Source organism: Anser anser (assembly GCF_964211835.1).
Source record: "Anser anser genome assembly, chromosome: 20".
In the NCBI taxonomy this organism is placed as follows: domain Eukaryota; kingdom Metazoa; phylum Chordata; class Aves; order Anseriformes; family Anatidae; genus Anser; species Anser anser.
This window is the reverse complement of record NC_139741.1, coordinates 3797821-3813298: the sequence shown is the minus strand read 5'-3', so window position 1 is coordinate 3813298 and position 15478 is coordinate 3797821. Positions and strand designations below refer to the sequence as shown.

Genomic DNA, 15478 nt, shown 5'->3' with positions numbered 1-15478 from the left:
TGCTGTCACCTGGCTTTGAAACCTCTGAGGACGGAGGCCTGGCTTTCTGTCTAACTTGGCAGTCTGAGGGGACCAGCTCCATCAGCACAGCTCTTTCTTTCTCCTCCTTTCCCAATTTGCCTGTCTTTTCTTTCTTTAATAAAGTTTAATGGGCCCTGACTGCTGACAGAGCGTGGAGTAATGATGCACAGACATTCTCTTCATTATTATTTTTAGGAAGCTCTTAAAATGGCACCGAGGAGGTAAAAGCAATTTAAAATAACTTTGTCAAGTCTCTCCCCTTTGCTTCTTTTCACACAAAACTTTTGTCTGTCTTTATTTTGAAGGCAAACGGTACGTTCACACCAGGACCCGCTGCTGACGGAGGTGAAGACGGAGCTGCTTGCCTGGATCCAACACTTGCCCACTCCTCTAGACCTCACTCCAGACAACAACTGCCACCAGCAGGGACTTCTTTGACGCTGGCTTTTGTACAGACATTAGCAGCACCTGGGGAAGTGCTGGCCTGTCCTCCCTGCCTTGCCGACCTGATTTCTGGTTTGGTTTCGTTTGGTTCCCCTCCTACCCCTGACGTATGCTGGGAGAAGGGTGCTGTGCCGTGGGGCCCAGCTGTGTGTCTGCTGGAAGAGGCAAAGTGCTCACTGGGGCTGAAGAAATGTGTTGTGCTGCCTCTGCTGGCCTGCCAAACCCAGCCCTCGGTTCTGCTCCTGGCCTCACAGTCCTGGCTTTGATTTCTTCAGGGGAAAGGGGAATTCACCCCCGTGCTCCTGAAACAGGGTGTGAGGAGACCACAGCCCCTGTAGTGCTTCTCACCCAAGGGTGATTTTCTCTCTGTGAGCCCCGAGGGTGAGAGCGGGCTCTGATTTGCACTAGACTCCATGTGTCTGGGTTGTCACCCCTTGTATGTCTTGTCCTTGTTCTGGTTTGAGGTGGTATGGGTCTGGTGGAGGCATCCCAAATGAGCTGCTGAAGCTGAGCTCCCTTCCCCTGGGGTATCCCTCCCAGACAGGGCTGTCTGCTCAGGGAGGCACTTCAGAGAGTAAAGAAACACCTGGAGACGTTTGCAATGACTTTTTCAGTCCTCCTGGCTGCGTGCTGGCCTGTGTGTCCTGTGACAAGGGTGGTGCTTTGGTGGCGGGGTCATGGGCAGTGTGTGCGCTGCGGCTCTGGCTGGGAGCACGCTTACCAGCCCACGGCCAGCTGGCTGCCTTCGATTACCCAAGTCAGCTAAAAGCTTTCCAATTACTTTATCTCGTTAAGCTCTGCAGATTCTCCTCCCACATGCACACCTTATAATCTGTTGCATGAGCAGGGGCCTGCATTTTGCCATTTTCCTGGAAGTCTTGAGCATCTGGCGGGCCGTGATGGTGTCATGATGAGTCAGGCTGTGGAAAGCTCTGTGCCCATGTCCTGCTTCTTCTCCAGGATGGGCAATTTCCCTCCAAGCCCTGGCAGATGAGAACAATCAGATTAGCTGACATTTCCAGAGCAATTAGATCTTTAGAGGCTTGAACGAAAACGCACGCTAGGCAAGTGGGAGTCTGTGGATTTTTATTAAATGCTTTGGATCTGACCTGTGTTTTGCTGAAGAAATGAAGGATTCCAAAAAGTTCCCTCCGGAGTCGTGGATTTAAAAGCAATTCATGCCTGTTAATGTCAGCCTGTTCCCTTGGTTATTACTCTTTTGTTCAGCTCTCCTTTGCTGCTGGGTGCTTTGTGTGCATGTAGTATATGCTCTTACAAATGGCTGCAGTAAGAAGATAAATGAGATTGGGCGCTGGAATGCTCTAACAGGAGATTGGAAATCAATCCTTGACTTTCTTTCTAAATGAACATGGTCCAACAGAGCCCTGCTCCTGTACTGCTTTTCCAGCTAACGCACCATGGCAGGTCGCTGAGAAAATCCTTCCAGCTCCGTGATCTGCTTCTGCCCTTTGACAAGTGAAAACAAAGCCTTTGGATGACGTGGGCTCCTCGAGGCGGCCTAAAGAGAAGCCTCTGAACGTGGGTTTCACACCGTCGGTGGTGAAGAGAGCAAGGGATGAGCTTGTTCTCCACGGAGGGGTGCTTCTGGTGTTGTGGTCTGCGTTGTTTAAACCTGGCCATCGAGGCTCTGATGAGCCACATTGCTGAAAGGGGTGATGTCAAAATTGTTAGCAGTTTCTGAAAAATTAAACCCAAAAGTCAGCTTTTCCTGAAATGCTGGTATGATTTCAGAGCTGAAGTCATGCTGTTTCTTCTGAGAGTTGCAGGGTCTTCAATTTCAGAAGTGTGCTGCCACCAGAAAAATCCTGTGCTGCCTTAGAGCTTTTGACAGTCCTACTGAGGCGCTCTTGCTCTGTCATTGCCGCTGTGCCTGAGACAGTCTGGTCTGCCAGCCTAAGTTAATTCTTTAAAAGAAGGAGAAGGAAAAAGACACTTAAAAAAATGACTCTATTTTCTTAAAACCTGTTACTTTCTCATCAAAAACTCTACACTGAGTCGGAGAGAGTTTTTAAAATTGAACGCGTCATTTCTAGCTCTCCTTGTGTTTCTTCTGATTCATTCCTGGACAGTGCAGGCAGGTTAGTCATATTTTTACCCTCATCCTCACTTCTTAGGTCTGTTTACCAAGCTGTGGGTTGCCAGCTCTACACAAGAACCTGTTCATCTCTGCTGGCTTACTGTGCTGCTTTAAGGCATGGTTTTGATTTTTTTTACTGAGACCAGGTTTTACAAAACAGATTAATTTGGGACTGCTATTTTGTACCAGCAAGACTAGAAATGATGCTTTCTTATCTCTATATTTTACTTCCATGGAGTAATTCCACCTGAGTTTGAACAGAACCATTCTGCTGTCTATGGAAAAACTCCCTGTGGGTCAAGGGAAGTCTCTAGCCCAGGAGAATGTGATCTAGCCACATTCAAATGTGATAGATAAACGTACTCAGCTCTGTGCACGTATTTTCTGTTAAAGATCTCCTTTCCCTTTGTTGCATCTCTCTTGGTTGTGTTTTGTAGCTTTGGTTGGAATATAATCCTAAACCTGCACCAGTTGACGGCCTTTTTACTTGGCTCAGGGTGGGCAAGAAGGGCTCTGTGTGCTCAGTCTACTCTGATCGTTTGTGTTGCTTTTATTATTTTGTTGTTCTCATTCTCTGTCCCTTACAACTTTTATGTAGTGTTTTACTACGGGAAACAATAAAGCTTTGGCTCTGTAACAACTGCTTACCGTTCTTGACACAGTAAAAACTTTTTTTTCCATTCCCAGGTTGCAGATACTCTCCAAATCCTTGGGCTGGCTCCAGCGAGGAAAGAAAATAATCCAGCTAGTGGAATGGTGATTCACACGGCTGGAGCGTAATTGAATTCTGCGCTCAAAAGTTGTCATTTGTCTATTGCCCCTCTTTGGTAGCTCGGCAGAGGACGCAGGTCTGCTCCTTAGCCCCTCCGTGGAAGGTTTTTAGTGTTGTAACCACTAGGCATGAAACAGCACTGGCTGTCATGCTGTCATGTGCTGTCCCTGCAGCCTCCCAAGGTTCGTCTCACCCCGGTGTGGCAGTCGGGGTCTTTGCTTCTCGCATTGTTCACCGAGCTTGTGCAGCCCTGGCTGCTCTGCGCTCCCTTTCCGCTCTGCATTCAACTTCAAGGTTTCAAATGGCTTTTTAATCTGTTTTGCTTTTCCCGTTTTTAAAAGCGCCTCAATAATTGCTGTTGGGATTGTTGTGCTGGGGAGCTGCCATTAGTCCAAGGATGGAGCACGTCAAGGACTAACCTCCTCTTGTGCTGTTCCTTCCCGCTCCGCTTGCCATGACAACAGCCGCTGTAGGGGAACGTCGGCTGCGGGATCTCGGAGTCAGCAACACTGGCCATGACCTGCCGAGTTTTTCACATTTTTTTACGTACTTTTTACAGCTGCAGGTTGAGGGGAAAGGGGGCCCTTTCTCTGTGGGAGCCCTGTGTAGTGGCTCAGCGCACCTGAAGCAAATCGACTACCAGCTGGTGTTCAGGCAATGTTTTTCTGGCCATTAATGAATCGGACGTGGATGGCCTCAGACTATCAGAGTGCCTGGATGTTGGCACAAAACGCCAGATAATCTCCGCGGATCTCTGATGTTCATTTGTAAAATAAAACCTACCAGAGGTTGCTCTTCCCTCCTCCTCGCACCCCTGCAGGTGGGTGTGATGGGAGGAGAGATGGGGAAGTCGTTCGGAAGGGCCGGTGCTGCAATTAAATGAGACTTTGAGCCGGCGCAGGATGGCAGGTGACAGGTAAGCATCTCGGGGGAGACTTCTGCCTTGAGCTGATTCACATTCCTTCCTGGCCGGCGTGCCTGATTAGCAGTGCGTTCAGGTAGCCCTGGAAATGCCTGCGATGCTCGGGAGACACAAGATGATGGTAATGTCGTGTCCCTCCGCAGCGGCATGGAGACGGGAGCACAACGTGTGCTGTGTGCGCAGGCAGCCACGTACTCGTGCACCCCTGCTCTGTGCCTTTGCACTGCAGAAATTTCCTCCTACTGTCTTCATAGCAAAGCAGAAAAGGAGCCGGCCCAGCCGTGTGGCACAGAGGGTGCTGCTCTGCACCTCTGAGAAATGAATTTGAGTCCCTGGTGCTTTGCAGAGGTCTCGTGCATTTACTTGAGGGCATCCATTGCCTTTCTTTTTCCTTCTGCTGATTTCTGCCTGGCGCTGGAAGCTGTTTGTAAAATCTTGGAGGGATTATTGCTCTTGTTTTCCCTCTCTGCAGTGAGTGGCTGTACATGATGTGTTTATATTTTGCCAGGAGAGATGGATTGGGGTTTTAAAGTATTTTGTTGTGGCCTGTATCGGACTGACAGCAGCTGTTGTGCTCTGAGCCCTCCCGTCGCCCCCAGACCCCGCTTTCCTCCTGGAGCTCCCCTGGTACCCTGCAGTTATCAAATGCAGCCCAGGGGCAGCACCTCCGCCCCTTCTCAGCACGTCTCCCACCCGCTGCACTGCCAGGCATGGGTGTCACTGGGGGCTGGAGCTCTGCTGCTCGGGGCTGTCTGAGCACAGGGGCTGTAAGGGGACCTTCCCACCACCCCATGGGGACCGGCTGCTGCTTTCTGAGGTAGCCAGTCCTTATCTCATCTAGTTTGCAGTTACAAACCTCCCCTCTGTCCTGTCCCACTGGAGCAACCCCTCTTGTGTGGGAGCTGCCCTGGAGCTGTTCCCTTCTGGGCTTGGTTTTTGGGGTTGGAGCTGGGAGCACATTCATTATTTTATTTTTCTGCTGGTGAAGCCAAGCTCAAGAGACTGAGAAAATCTTTCCGAGGAGCTGGGCAGGGTTTGCTGGGTCTGGGCCCTGGGTGAGCCACGGTCAAGCCAACGATGGACAAACAGTCCTCATGCAAAATTAAGCTCCTCCAAGCAATCGCACTGTGGACATCCTAATGGTGCCTTGGAGGGTGGAAAAATAAACCGAGAAATGCAAATGGGGGATATAAATCTTTCTGGCTGTGGCTGGGAGGTACCTGTTTAATTAGCATCATTGAGCAGCCTTGGTGTAGTAAGTGCTAAGCAGGAAAGTTGCCAAATTTTCCCTGTTTGGATAGCGGGTGACTTGCGAGCTGTTCGCATTCCCACCTTGTGACTGTTCTGCTGCACTGGGGGGGGGGAGCTGCCAGCACCATCCCGCCCCAGCCCTCTGCGGGCCTGGGTGTTGTGGCTCCTAGGTCCTCAGGGACTGCAAAGACCTTTTGGCAAAGCAGAAGTCGGGGCCCTGGTGTGAGGTGCTGAGCCTGGTCCTGCTCCGGGGACGGTCCCAAGGCATGGAGCTGCCCTTCTCCTGTCTCCTCTTGCACAGCTCTGCTCTGGGCTTTGGGGAGTTGTTTGTGCGATGAATAAGAACATCTCTGCGAGGATTTGGGCCAGGGAGTCCCTGCGCCCGTGTTTATGTATCACCCCTGGGTATTCTCGCGCTCTGACGCTAATCGGCACCGCTGTAACATGAATATTTTTAACGCTGATAATGCCTGAGAGTTACCGGAGGCTTGGCCTAGACCTGCTGGGGGATTTCAGGCGAGGCGTCCGGCGGTGCTGCTGCCTCCCAGGCCCCGTGTCCTGCCCGGGTTCATTCCGGCAGCGCCTGCACCCGTGCTGTGTGTGGCAGGATCAGGATGATGGAGTGGTTGGAGAGGATAAACAATAACAGTGCCACATCGGCACAGCCCAAACAATGCTTTTCTCCTTCGTGTTTTCTTTTTCTGTCAGTTTGCCATTCAAGTGTAATAAGATCAGCGCGGATAATTTGTGTATTCATACCAAACATAATTTTCCCTCCTGTGCCTCACCAGCTGCACTGCAGTCGGAAAGGCAAACGCGCACTTTTCCTTTGCATGGTTATGAATGGGTGCATCTGTTCCTCAAATATCGGGAAAGGAGGGTGAAAAGATGGGAAAGGAGAGGAAGAAATCAGATGTTGCTCACTTCACTGCCTCTGTGGGGAGGGAAGGATACAGGACTTGGATTTTTGTAGCCTGGGCCAAGTCCCGTGTTGGTGTTTTGGGGACTGGCTCTGTTCTCACTGTGCTGCCTCGCGTCGGCTCCATGCAGGGTTTGTGGGGAAGCAGAAGGAAGAGCCGGGACTGCATCCCCCAGCCCTCACCCCCGCGTCCCCCAGGCTCTGCTGAGGCCCTTGCTGGCAGTGCAGGAGGAGGAACAGGGCTGGAGGCTGTACAGCAGCAGAGCTGATTTACTGGGCTTGCTTCCCTGCCTCTTTCTTTTCTGAGAGATGCCCACTGGAGCGGCAGGGGAGGGAGGGAAGGGGGTTAATTTTCTCCCGTTATCTGGTGCCTCCAGCTGTGAGCCACGCTGGCAGCCCCGGGGCTGATCAAACACCCAGCGGTCTGCATGCAGCGTCCCATCTGCGTGGTCACAAATAATGTCAGCGCGTTCCCCAGTCCCGGCAGCAGCGCGTGAGGCGTCCCTCCTCCTGCTGCAGCGCTGGGCTCCTGCCTCTGCTGCTCGTGGCACGGGGTTAGTCAGCTTCAGCGGGGCATCGGCACCCAATGGCACAATCATTTTTTTGTGTTTTTTTTTAAACTTTTGAAATGTACCCACTTAATAGGTTGGGTTATTACAGCAGAGAGATGCTAAATGCCAGGCTTTGAAGGTGCGTGGGAGCTGCACGAGGCTGGGACAGGCCAAATTCCTCTCCTTTCCCTGCTTTACTGGTGGACACGGACAGGGACTCCTCCAGCAATGCCGTGCTGGGAGCACAGGGGCAGCGTTCCCCAGGCGAGAAGTGTTTTAATGCCTTTTCTCTAGTGTTTTTTTGTGTGTTGGAAGGAGTGTGGTGGCAATCTGGGGGGCTGGAGGTGCCTGGGGAGCGGGCACACAGCTCCCAGTTGGTCCTGGCACGTAATTATTGGTCCTGCGAAAGGAGGCAGTGGCTCCCCGTGGGTGCTGCATTAGGAAAGCACTCAGGGATGTTTCTGCAGGCAGCTGCCCGCTGCCCGGCTCTCCCCCTGTCATTTTGTGGGTGGGCAGCAGGGCGCTGCGCTCAGATGTGCGCTCTGATGGTGCAGCGAGCCCTGCTGAGGAGGGCAGGGTGCAAACCGCTTGTTTCGTACAGCAGCACAGAGCTGACAGTGCCACCAAATTGTTGCCCCTCTCCCCAGCCGGGTGTGAGCAGTGCGAGGAGGAGGGAGGCTGCTCTCGTGTTGGCATCGGGGTGGCCCGGCGTTGTTCCTGGCAGCAGGGGGTGGGCCGTGGGGCTGAGCTGCCAATGGCCATGGCTGGTCACCCAAAAAGCTGTCAAGGATGCGGTCAGAAGAGCTTCATCGGGATGCAAATAGATGTAAATTCATGTAAACATATGTCTCGGTGCAGGTAGCTACTCGTGCCCAAATTATGCAAATGTTCTAATCCAATAATGCTAATGTCATGATTATCCGGTGACACGATGTTCATTAATATGGTTCCCTGGCTCTTACACCCATCACTGTCAGCATGATTATGCTGAGGCAGAAACTTGCGGTGTCATCAGCGAGCGGAGCCAGTGTCAGGGAGCAAAGGGGACACCCAGGTCCTGGGGCCACCAGGAAGGTCCCTGGGGAACGTCCTTGTGTGGTCCAGCCGAGGTGCCGAGGACCCCGTTCTCCGCAGAGGGAGGCTCGGAGCAGGCTTCCCAAAAAACCTGCAGAGCAGCTTAGACTAGCAATCCTGAACATCCCTCGCTGCGATCAGATGAAGAGGACTAGCAGGGCCATCTAGTGACTCCTCTGGCTGCTTAATGACCTGGGAGGTGCCCCCCCCAGATGGGAGTAATTACAGCACTGAGGTTTAAACCTGTCCTCCTCTCCCTCCATCTCCCATTTGTTTTTCTCTGCTGTTTTCTTCTCCCTGGCTCACCGCGGGGCTGGGAAGTGCCAGGGCTTCCCCACGGCAAAATGGAAATTTCTGCTGCCTTGGGCTGGGCGACGTGAGGTTGCGCGGCTAGACAGCCCGCACATCTTGCGCTGCATTTTTTTTAACGTGTGCTGCTTATTGAAATTTCAGCGTGATGCTGGGATTTGGTGGCGGGGCCCCGAGGCTGGACGAGCCTCACGGTGTGGGGACAGCCGGGCAGCAGCCGGCCCGGAGCTCTCGGGGCTGCGATGGGTACGTTGGCTGAGCACCAGCACCCGACCGGGGGCTCCGCTTGGATTGCTCCTGGCAGGATGTCGTTAGCCTGATGCGTACGTGGGAGAGGAGCGGCTATAATGCTTCCTTAATGCAGCCAAATTGCTCTTTAATTCTGCAAAACCAAGATGTTATTTCACGAATCCCCGGAGCTCGGCGTGCAGCGTCGGTGCTGTGGGTTATCGGGGAGCGCGGGGCGGGCAGCCCTCCCGTCGCTCCCTGCCTCCTCTTGGCTTCGCACGCGTTAACTCTGGAAGCTGGTGGTGACTCCCAAAACGCCGCCTCCCACCAAAATGCAAGCAGAAAGTCTATCAATTTCCATGGCAACAGGGCCAGGCCCCAAATGCTGATGTTAACTCTGCTCCTGGACATCTCCGGGGCCCAAATTGCCGGGCGTGCGGGCAGGCAGCCGCGCTGGGCGCCGTGCCCGAGCTGTAGGTAAGGTGCTGCAGGATCGCCACCGGGCTTCGCTCCTGGGAAGTGATGCTGACATCCTGCCGCAGCTGGGGAAGAGGTAAAAGGGTAAAAGTACTAAGACAAGTCGGCTGGATAATCTCAGAGGACACTGACTCCAGCTCGGAAAGGCACCGAGAGCAGATAAAATTAGCCTAATAGGAGTTGATGCTGCACAGAGCTCTCCTCTCCCTTGAAAGCGAGGGATCGGGTCTGCGTTCGGCTTGCAGGCACGTAGCGAGAAGAGCTGGCGTGGTGCATGCAGGTGGCTCTGCCTGGCCTCCTGATGGCAAAGCCCTGGCAAGGCTCCCAAGGCTGACCCCAAATCCCGGGGCGTGCCCCGTGCTCCCAACCCGGGCGCTGCTGCCCGCCAGCGCGCCTCGCAGGACTCCAAAACCCAGTGCTTTAAAATGACAAAACAAAACACCCAACTATTTTGGGATTCACATCGAAATGGCAACATATGCTGCGCATTAAACATCAGGCCCTGCCGAAAGTTTAGCTATTCTGGGCCCATCCTGAAAGGCACTGAAGATGCTCAGAGAGCAGATGCCTTCCTGCCGCCTCCCGTCCTTTCGGAAGCATCCTTGAAGGTTCAGCTGCGGTAGCACAGTGCTGGCAAGAAGGCTGCCATCCACCCTTGCCATTAGCTGGGTGTTTCATAAGCTCTCTGGGAACTTTAAACATTATTCTGGGGGGCAAGGGCTCCTTCTCAACCCCATTTGCCCTTTGCAGGCTTTCTGAAATGGTTTGTTTGTGTCTGCTCTGTGTAATAGAACATGGGCTGTGTTTTACCACCGTGATTTCGTTCGCAGCTTGTAATTATTGCTGGATAAATCTGGTGCAGTGATGGCCGTGAGCAGGGCCTGGGTGAGCACACAACCTCGGGCTGGGCTCGCACCGAGGAGCAGCGGGGGCCGGGGCACCGGCATCGCGGCATGGCCGGGGAGCCGTAATCGGTGCAGCCTGTTGTAAGCCTCTTAGGATTATTTAGCCAAGTTTCCCAGTTATCATTATTATTATTGCTTTATTTAGCAAATGCGGGGGGCATTTAACCAGGTAGGGCCCACAGTGCACGCCGCAGGCTCAGCTGAGCTTTGTCAGCCGTGGAGGCAGGGACCGTCTACCGCTGGTGCTTCCAGAGCAGGGCACACACTGCCTTTCCATGAAGCCCCTTCTGTGCACACAGCCCAGCTGGGGCTGATCTTGTGTGGAAAAAAAACAAACGTGTTTCATGTCTGCCAGCAGGGCAAGGTTGGTCCTGAGCTGCCCCAAGGAGCTGGAGGGCTCTCCGCACGTGCTGCACCTCATTTCTGGCACAAAAATGGTGGGGAAAAAGCAGGAAGAAAGCTTGAGCTGTGCAGCTGGTGCTGCCCTGTGTCATCCTTGGGTGTTGGTTTTGAGGTTTGGTTTTTGAGCTGGGAAAGTATTGAATAACCACGGGGTCAGTTATCGAATCTGTGATAAGTGACGGAGACGTGCTGCTGTGCTGGCCATTTGGAGAGGCGTGGATTAAGCAGGAATCAGCCCTCAATTTGGTTGATTTAAACGTGGAGTTTGACAGCAGAAGTTGATGCTTTGTGCTTGATTTGGTTGAAATGTGTGCTGAGGAGGGGTTCTGTTTTCGGGTACGCCTATAATCTATGTGCTACCTCTTTGTTTGCTGCAGGAAGGCTCCTGCTCACCCATTTGTGCAGTGCTGGCAGGGCGGCTTCCTAACAAAGCTGGGCTGCAGCACAGCTCTGCCTGGGGCATGGGGTGAGGTTGGGATGCGTGTAAGCCTCTGCACATGCCCCTTGTGCAGGACAGCATTGAAATTGGGTGTAAGCTGTCCCTTTTCTGAGCCTGGGCTGGAGCTGCGGCAATGGCTCCTGCCCATCTCGCTTTCTCTGAAGGATCCATCCTTCCTCCCGGGTTTGGGCATCCCTGAGAGCAGCCCTGCGGCGTTTAATCCATCACACCTCCTGCAGGGGCTGGCGAGGGTGCCAGCACTTGCCCTGCTCAGGGAGATGAAGGCCACGTGCAGGGCACCACAGCGCCGCATCACCCCGGCAGGGCGTGGGATCAAACCAAGTCACATTCCAGGGCATTAGACAGATGGTGGGAATTAAAGGCTTTACCTGGAAACAGGCTTTGCAATGAGGAGTCCTGCCTTTGTCTCCCAGCCCAAGGCTATTTTTGTCCCTTCACCTGCCTGCGGCCAGGGGAGCCCCACCGGGTCAGCCCGGCGGCTGGGAGGAGGCATCAGGCAGCACAACAAGGCGGGGAAGGACAGGTTGTCAAAAGCCAGCCGCTTTGGCTTGCGAGGTGGGGACTCGTTAAAAGCTAAGGAAAGGCTCCAGCTGCTTTCGGTAGTCTTGGGATCAGTCGGCGACCAGAAATTCCCACCTGGGCTATTAGTCTTGTTTTTGTTTCTTTCCAGCTCTCCGGTCCGGGGACAGGGCTTCCCTGGGGCCTTCCCAGGGAGGTTTGCTGCCTTGGCCTTGCCTTTCCCTCTCCCTGGCTCCGATCCCCGCGTGTATCAGGCCCCGCAGGGCTGTGTGTGTCTCCCCTGGGTGCTGCTGGGGCCTGGTCCCTGGCACAGTGCTGCAGGAGGCAGAGCTCAGGGGCTCACCTCAACCCCACAGCCTCGGCTCCCTGGGCCTCGAGCTCTTTGAGGAAGCATTTGAAGTAATGATGCTGGTGTAACGGCAGTAACGACATTAGGCTCTCGCACGTAACTCGATTTTATTTATTTATTTATTTGCCCTTTCCTTAAGAGGGAATTGCTGTTATTTTCTGGGCATCAGGCCCGGTTCCTGCTTCGTTCTGCCCGAGCCCTTGCCGCGGCCTGGATGCGGCGCCGAAGCCGGGCCTCGCCCTGCCACCAGCCCCGTGGCTGCTTCCATCTCCACTTCCATCCACACTGAAACTCTCGGAGTCCTGGGACGTGGGAAGGGGGCTCGACACCTCGGGACCTTGCTTGGGGCTGGCTGCACAGAGCAGCACAGCTCACCTCCGCGTGACGGGCAGGGGCTGCCCTGAAATTGAAAACACGCAGAGGGAGGGAGGAGAGGCCAAGCCTGCGGGTCATTAGAGCAACCGTGGGCATCGTGTCTAGGTACAGGGCGATGACAAGTTTGGATGCTTCAGGAGAGAAATGTTTGCTTCCCGGCGAGAAATAAATTGGGTTAGTTTGCCTAGTGTCAGTGTGTTGTGAGTCAGGGGAGTTCATTAACATTTACCAAAATCTGAATGAAAAACTGAATTTTTCATTAGACAAAGAGGTTGTGCGTCATTTCGCTGGTTTGGGGGGAATCTCTCCAATGAGTGGAGTGTTATGTTTGAGACATCAGCATGCCAGGCTGCAGGCACTGCAGTTCTGCCTGTCTTGGTGTGGGCTCTGTGCGCTGTCAGGTTGGCTCGACGTGGCCGAGGTACACGGCGTGTCCAGCACCTCGCCAGCAGCAGGATGCGGTGCTGGAGCTGCCCACAACACACAGGGTGAGGCTGTGCTCAGCATCTTGCACCGTGTTCTCGCTGCGGTGCTCCTTTTGGCAGTCCTGGCTGAAAAATCCACTCCTCCCATCGCGTGGGAGCATGGAGGTATTGGTCTGAGCCCGGGGGAGGTCAAGTGGAAGCCCCGTTTGGAGACACCTCCCTGTGCATGCCACAGGGGTCCCGTTCCCCTGCTGCTGGACTCACCAGGCAGCCTGTCCCTGTCCCTGTCCCTCTTTGGGGAGCGTTGTAGCCCCAGCCCATTGCTTGCTGCCCCGTGATGCTTCGCCTGCTGCCTTGCTCCATGCCAGCAGCTGAAAGCCGGTTCGGAGGGATCATACCCGGCGTGCCACGAGCGAGTGCCACGCGCTGCCGCGGCCCTGGCTGGTGATGGCCACAGGACACAAAAACTGGGCTGCGTGCTCAGCGTGCTTGCACAGCACCACCACGGCATGGCCGGGGGGCATGGGGACAACGCTGTCCCCAGGGCAGCTCCACTCCCCAACCCGCAGCACCGGGGCCGCACAGTGACCTTCCTCCGAGGAGGAGGCACCGAGCTGTAACAAGGAGCCGGCGGGGGAAGCGGTGAGGGTCCGGCTGCTCCCCGCTTGTGCCTTGGCCTCGGGGTCCAAGCCGGGGAAGGGGCCGAGGCTGGCCACAGCCCTCATTCCTCCGCTGCTGGTGCCGCTTTGTTGCTAGCTGGTGACATCACCCGAGAGCCCACCCCCTGCCTCCCCGCCGCCGCTCCGTCTCGCTCACTCGCTCACAGGCAGCGCTGGCAGGATCAGGGCTGCGCGAGCGGGCGGCAGCAGCATGCGTGCGGCGGCTGAGGCTGAGGGCGCGAGACCCACGTAGGGCGCCCGGCCGAGCCTCCCCGCCGCCTGCCTCCTGCCCCCCGCCAGGACCGTCGCGGCTCCCTCCGGGGACGCTGGGCGCCGACAGCCGCATGCATGACACTCCGAAAAGGAGAGAAAATGACCATAAGTATCCAGGAGCACATGGCTATTGACGTCTGCCCCGGCCCCATCAAACCCATCAAGCAGATCTCCGACTACTTCCCCCGCTTCCCTCGCGGGCTCCCCGCCGCCGTGGGCCGCAGCGGGGCCCTGCGCCCGGCCGTCAGCCAGCCCTCCGTCAGCCCCGCCGAGGCGCCCCGCGAGGAGGACGAGGACGTGGACCAGCTTTTCGGGGCGTATGGCACGACGCCCGCCCAGCAGCCGGCCAAGTGCCCCCCACCCGAGGAGGCGGTGGACCCCGAGGGCTACGAATCCGACGACTGCAGTGAGTTGCCAAGTTTCTGCGGGAGTTTGTGTGCCGAGGGTGGCTGCGGGGTTTGGGGGTCTGGTTGCTTGTCTCGCTGCCCGCACCATGCGCCCTTCCCCTGGCCACACCGCCCGTCCCTGGCATTGCACTGCAGCAGTGACAAACCCTCTGCTGTCACCGTGGTGCTGCCCCCAGGGAGGGGTGGCCCCGGGAGCATCCCTGCCGCAGCCGGGCTGGGCGCTGAACCCAAACTGGGGAAGTCTCCCAAGAGCCACCAGTTGCTGCGTTTGCCGGTGCGGGTGAGGCGCTTCCCTGCCTCGTCCCTGCTCGGCTCCTGGTCCCTGGTGGCTGCCGGCTGGGCTCGGAGCCTTCGCTCCGTCCGTCTGGGTGGTGCAGCCGCCCGGCTGATGAGCTGGCGATAACGCGCTCGCATCGCCCAGCTCAAGCTTGGGCGCTCCGGTCGCAATGGCACCCGCCGGGAAATCTCTGCCCTTGCCCTCTGCAAACTCCGGCTGCCGTTCCTCGTCCCCCAGCCGCAGGCAGAGCCCCCACCAGAGGGACCGGGGGGCTTCCGAGCAGGCTCTGGCAGATGCAGGTGTTTGCAGTTCGGTTTAACCCCTCCCCACCCAAAACGTCCTTCCCACCCGGCTCGGTGGAGCTTGCAGGCTGCAGAGCAGCTGCTGTCTGGCTCTGCCAGCTGCAGCGGCTGGGATAGCATCGCTTCCCCCCGGGTCAGATAAAAAACCAAGGTCTCCGCTCAGCCCAGCCCTTAGGGGCCAGATCCTGCCGGGGGCTGAGCACAAAGTTTGCAGCCTGGAGGCGACGAGGAAGGCAGGCAGCGCTGCTGAGCGCTGCTGCGTGCCCGTCCCCGGGGAAGGGGTGGGCTGAGCTCCCACCAAGCCGAGCTGTTTACGGCCCCGCGCCGGGCAGGCGGTGGCTTTCCCTGTGCCAAATGTCCCAGCCCTGCCTGGGCATCGCTCCTGGCTGCTGGGAGGCTGCCAGCAGGGCTGGGCCCCCCCCTCGCTGCGAGGTGGCACGGCCACCACCATGCCCTGCCCTGCGCTGCCTGCTGCTCATGGCCAGGGGATGCTCTGGGTGCAGCCCCCATGGGTGCTGCCTCGCTCCCACCCTGCGCTGGGGGTCACGCTCCCCTTGGAGGAGGAAGAGGAGGAGAGCAGAGCTGCTGTGCGCCCAGGGGGAGCGTCCCCGCTAAGCCCTGTTTGTCCCAGCCAGGCAGTTAGCAGCGACTTTGACGGGATTTGGGTTATTTGCTGCTCTAATTATCAGATCGCCTTTGCTCATCCCGGCACTAGACGCGGGAGCAGCTGGGCTGCAGGGGCAGAGGCGTGCGCGGGAGCTGATGCGCTCAGGGCCGCAGGGCACGGCGCCTTCACCAGCACCCAAGGGCGCTGCCGTCTGTGCCCCAGCAAGGCCGGGAGCTGCGGGGCTGGGGGCTGGGTGCTGGAGGGCGTTCGTCCTCCCGCTTGGCGCTGGGAGGAGCATTTCTTGCGGTGTAACAGGTGTCGGCCACGCCGCCGCTGCTCCTCGGCCAGATGTGCCGGGTTTTCCCCTGGCAGAGGCGCAGCAGTGCCAGGGGTGCGGTGGGGACGGCCGGGCTCCCGGCCGGGGGGACAGCGTGGGGTGGCCCCAGCCTCTG

At 56.5% G+C, this 15478-nt stretch overlaps 2 protein-coding genes across 7 annotated transcripts in view; both read left to right on the top strand.

The window, feature by feature from the left end:
- RPH3AL (rabphilin 3A like (without C2 domains)) overlaps positions 1–3200 on the top strand; it is a 38217-nt gene extending 35017 nt beyond the window's left edge. For 5 of the 6 annotated variants that reach the window (XM_083806331.1, XM_083806332.1, XM_083806333.1 and 2 more), the window contains one exon: positions 327–1609. In XM_083806331.1, the coding sequence (XP_083662457.1) occupies positions 327–361 (35 nt within the window). In that variant the 3' untranslated portion in view covers positions 362–1609. Of the gene's footprint in view, positions 1–326 lie in introns of all 6 variants that reach the window. The other variant, XM_083806336.1, reaches the window with a different exon arrangement.
- A 143-nt stretch (positions 3201–3343) lies between these two features.
- DOC2B (double C2 domain beta) overlaps positions 3344–15478 on the top strand; it is a 32553-nt gene continuing 20418 nt past the window's right edge. Inside the window, exon 1 of the mRNA XM_083806328.1 lies at positions 3344–13839. Within this exon, the coding sequence (XP_083662454.1) occupies positions 13509–13839 (331 nt within the window). The 5' untranslated portion in view covers positions 3344–13508. The remainder of the gene's footprint in view (positions 13840–15478) is intronic.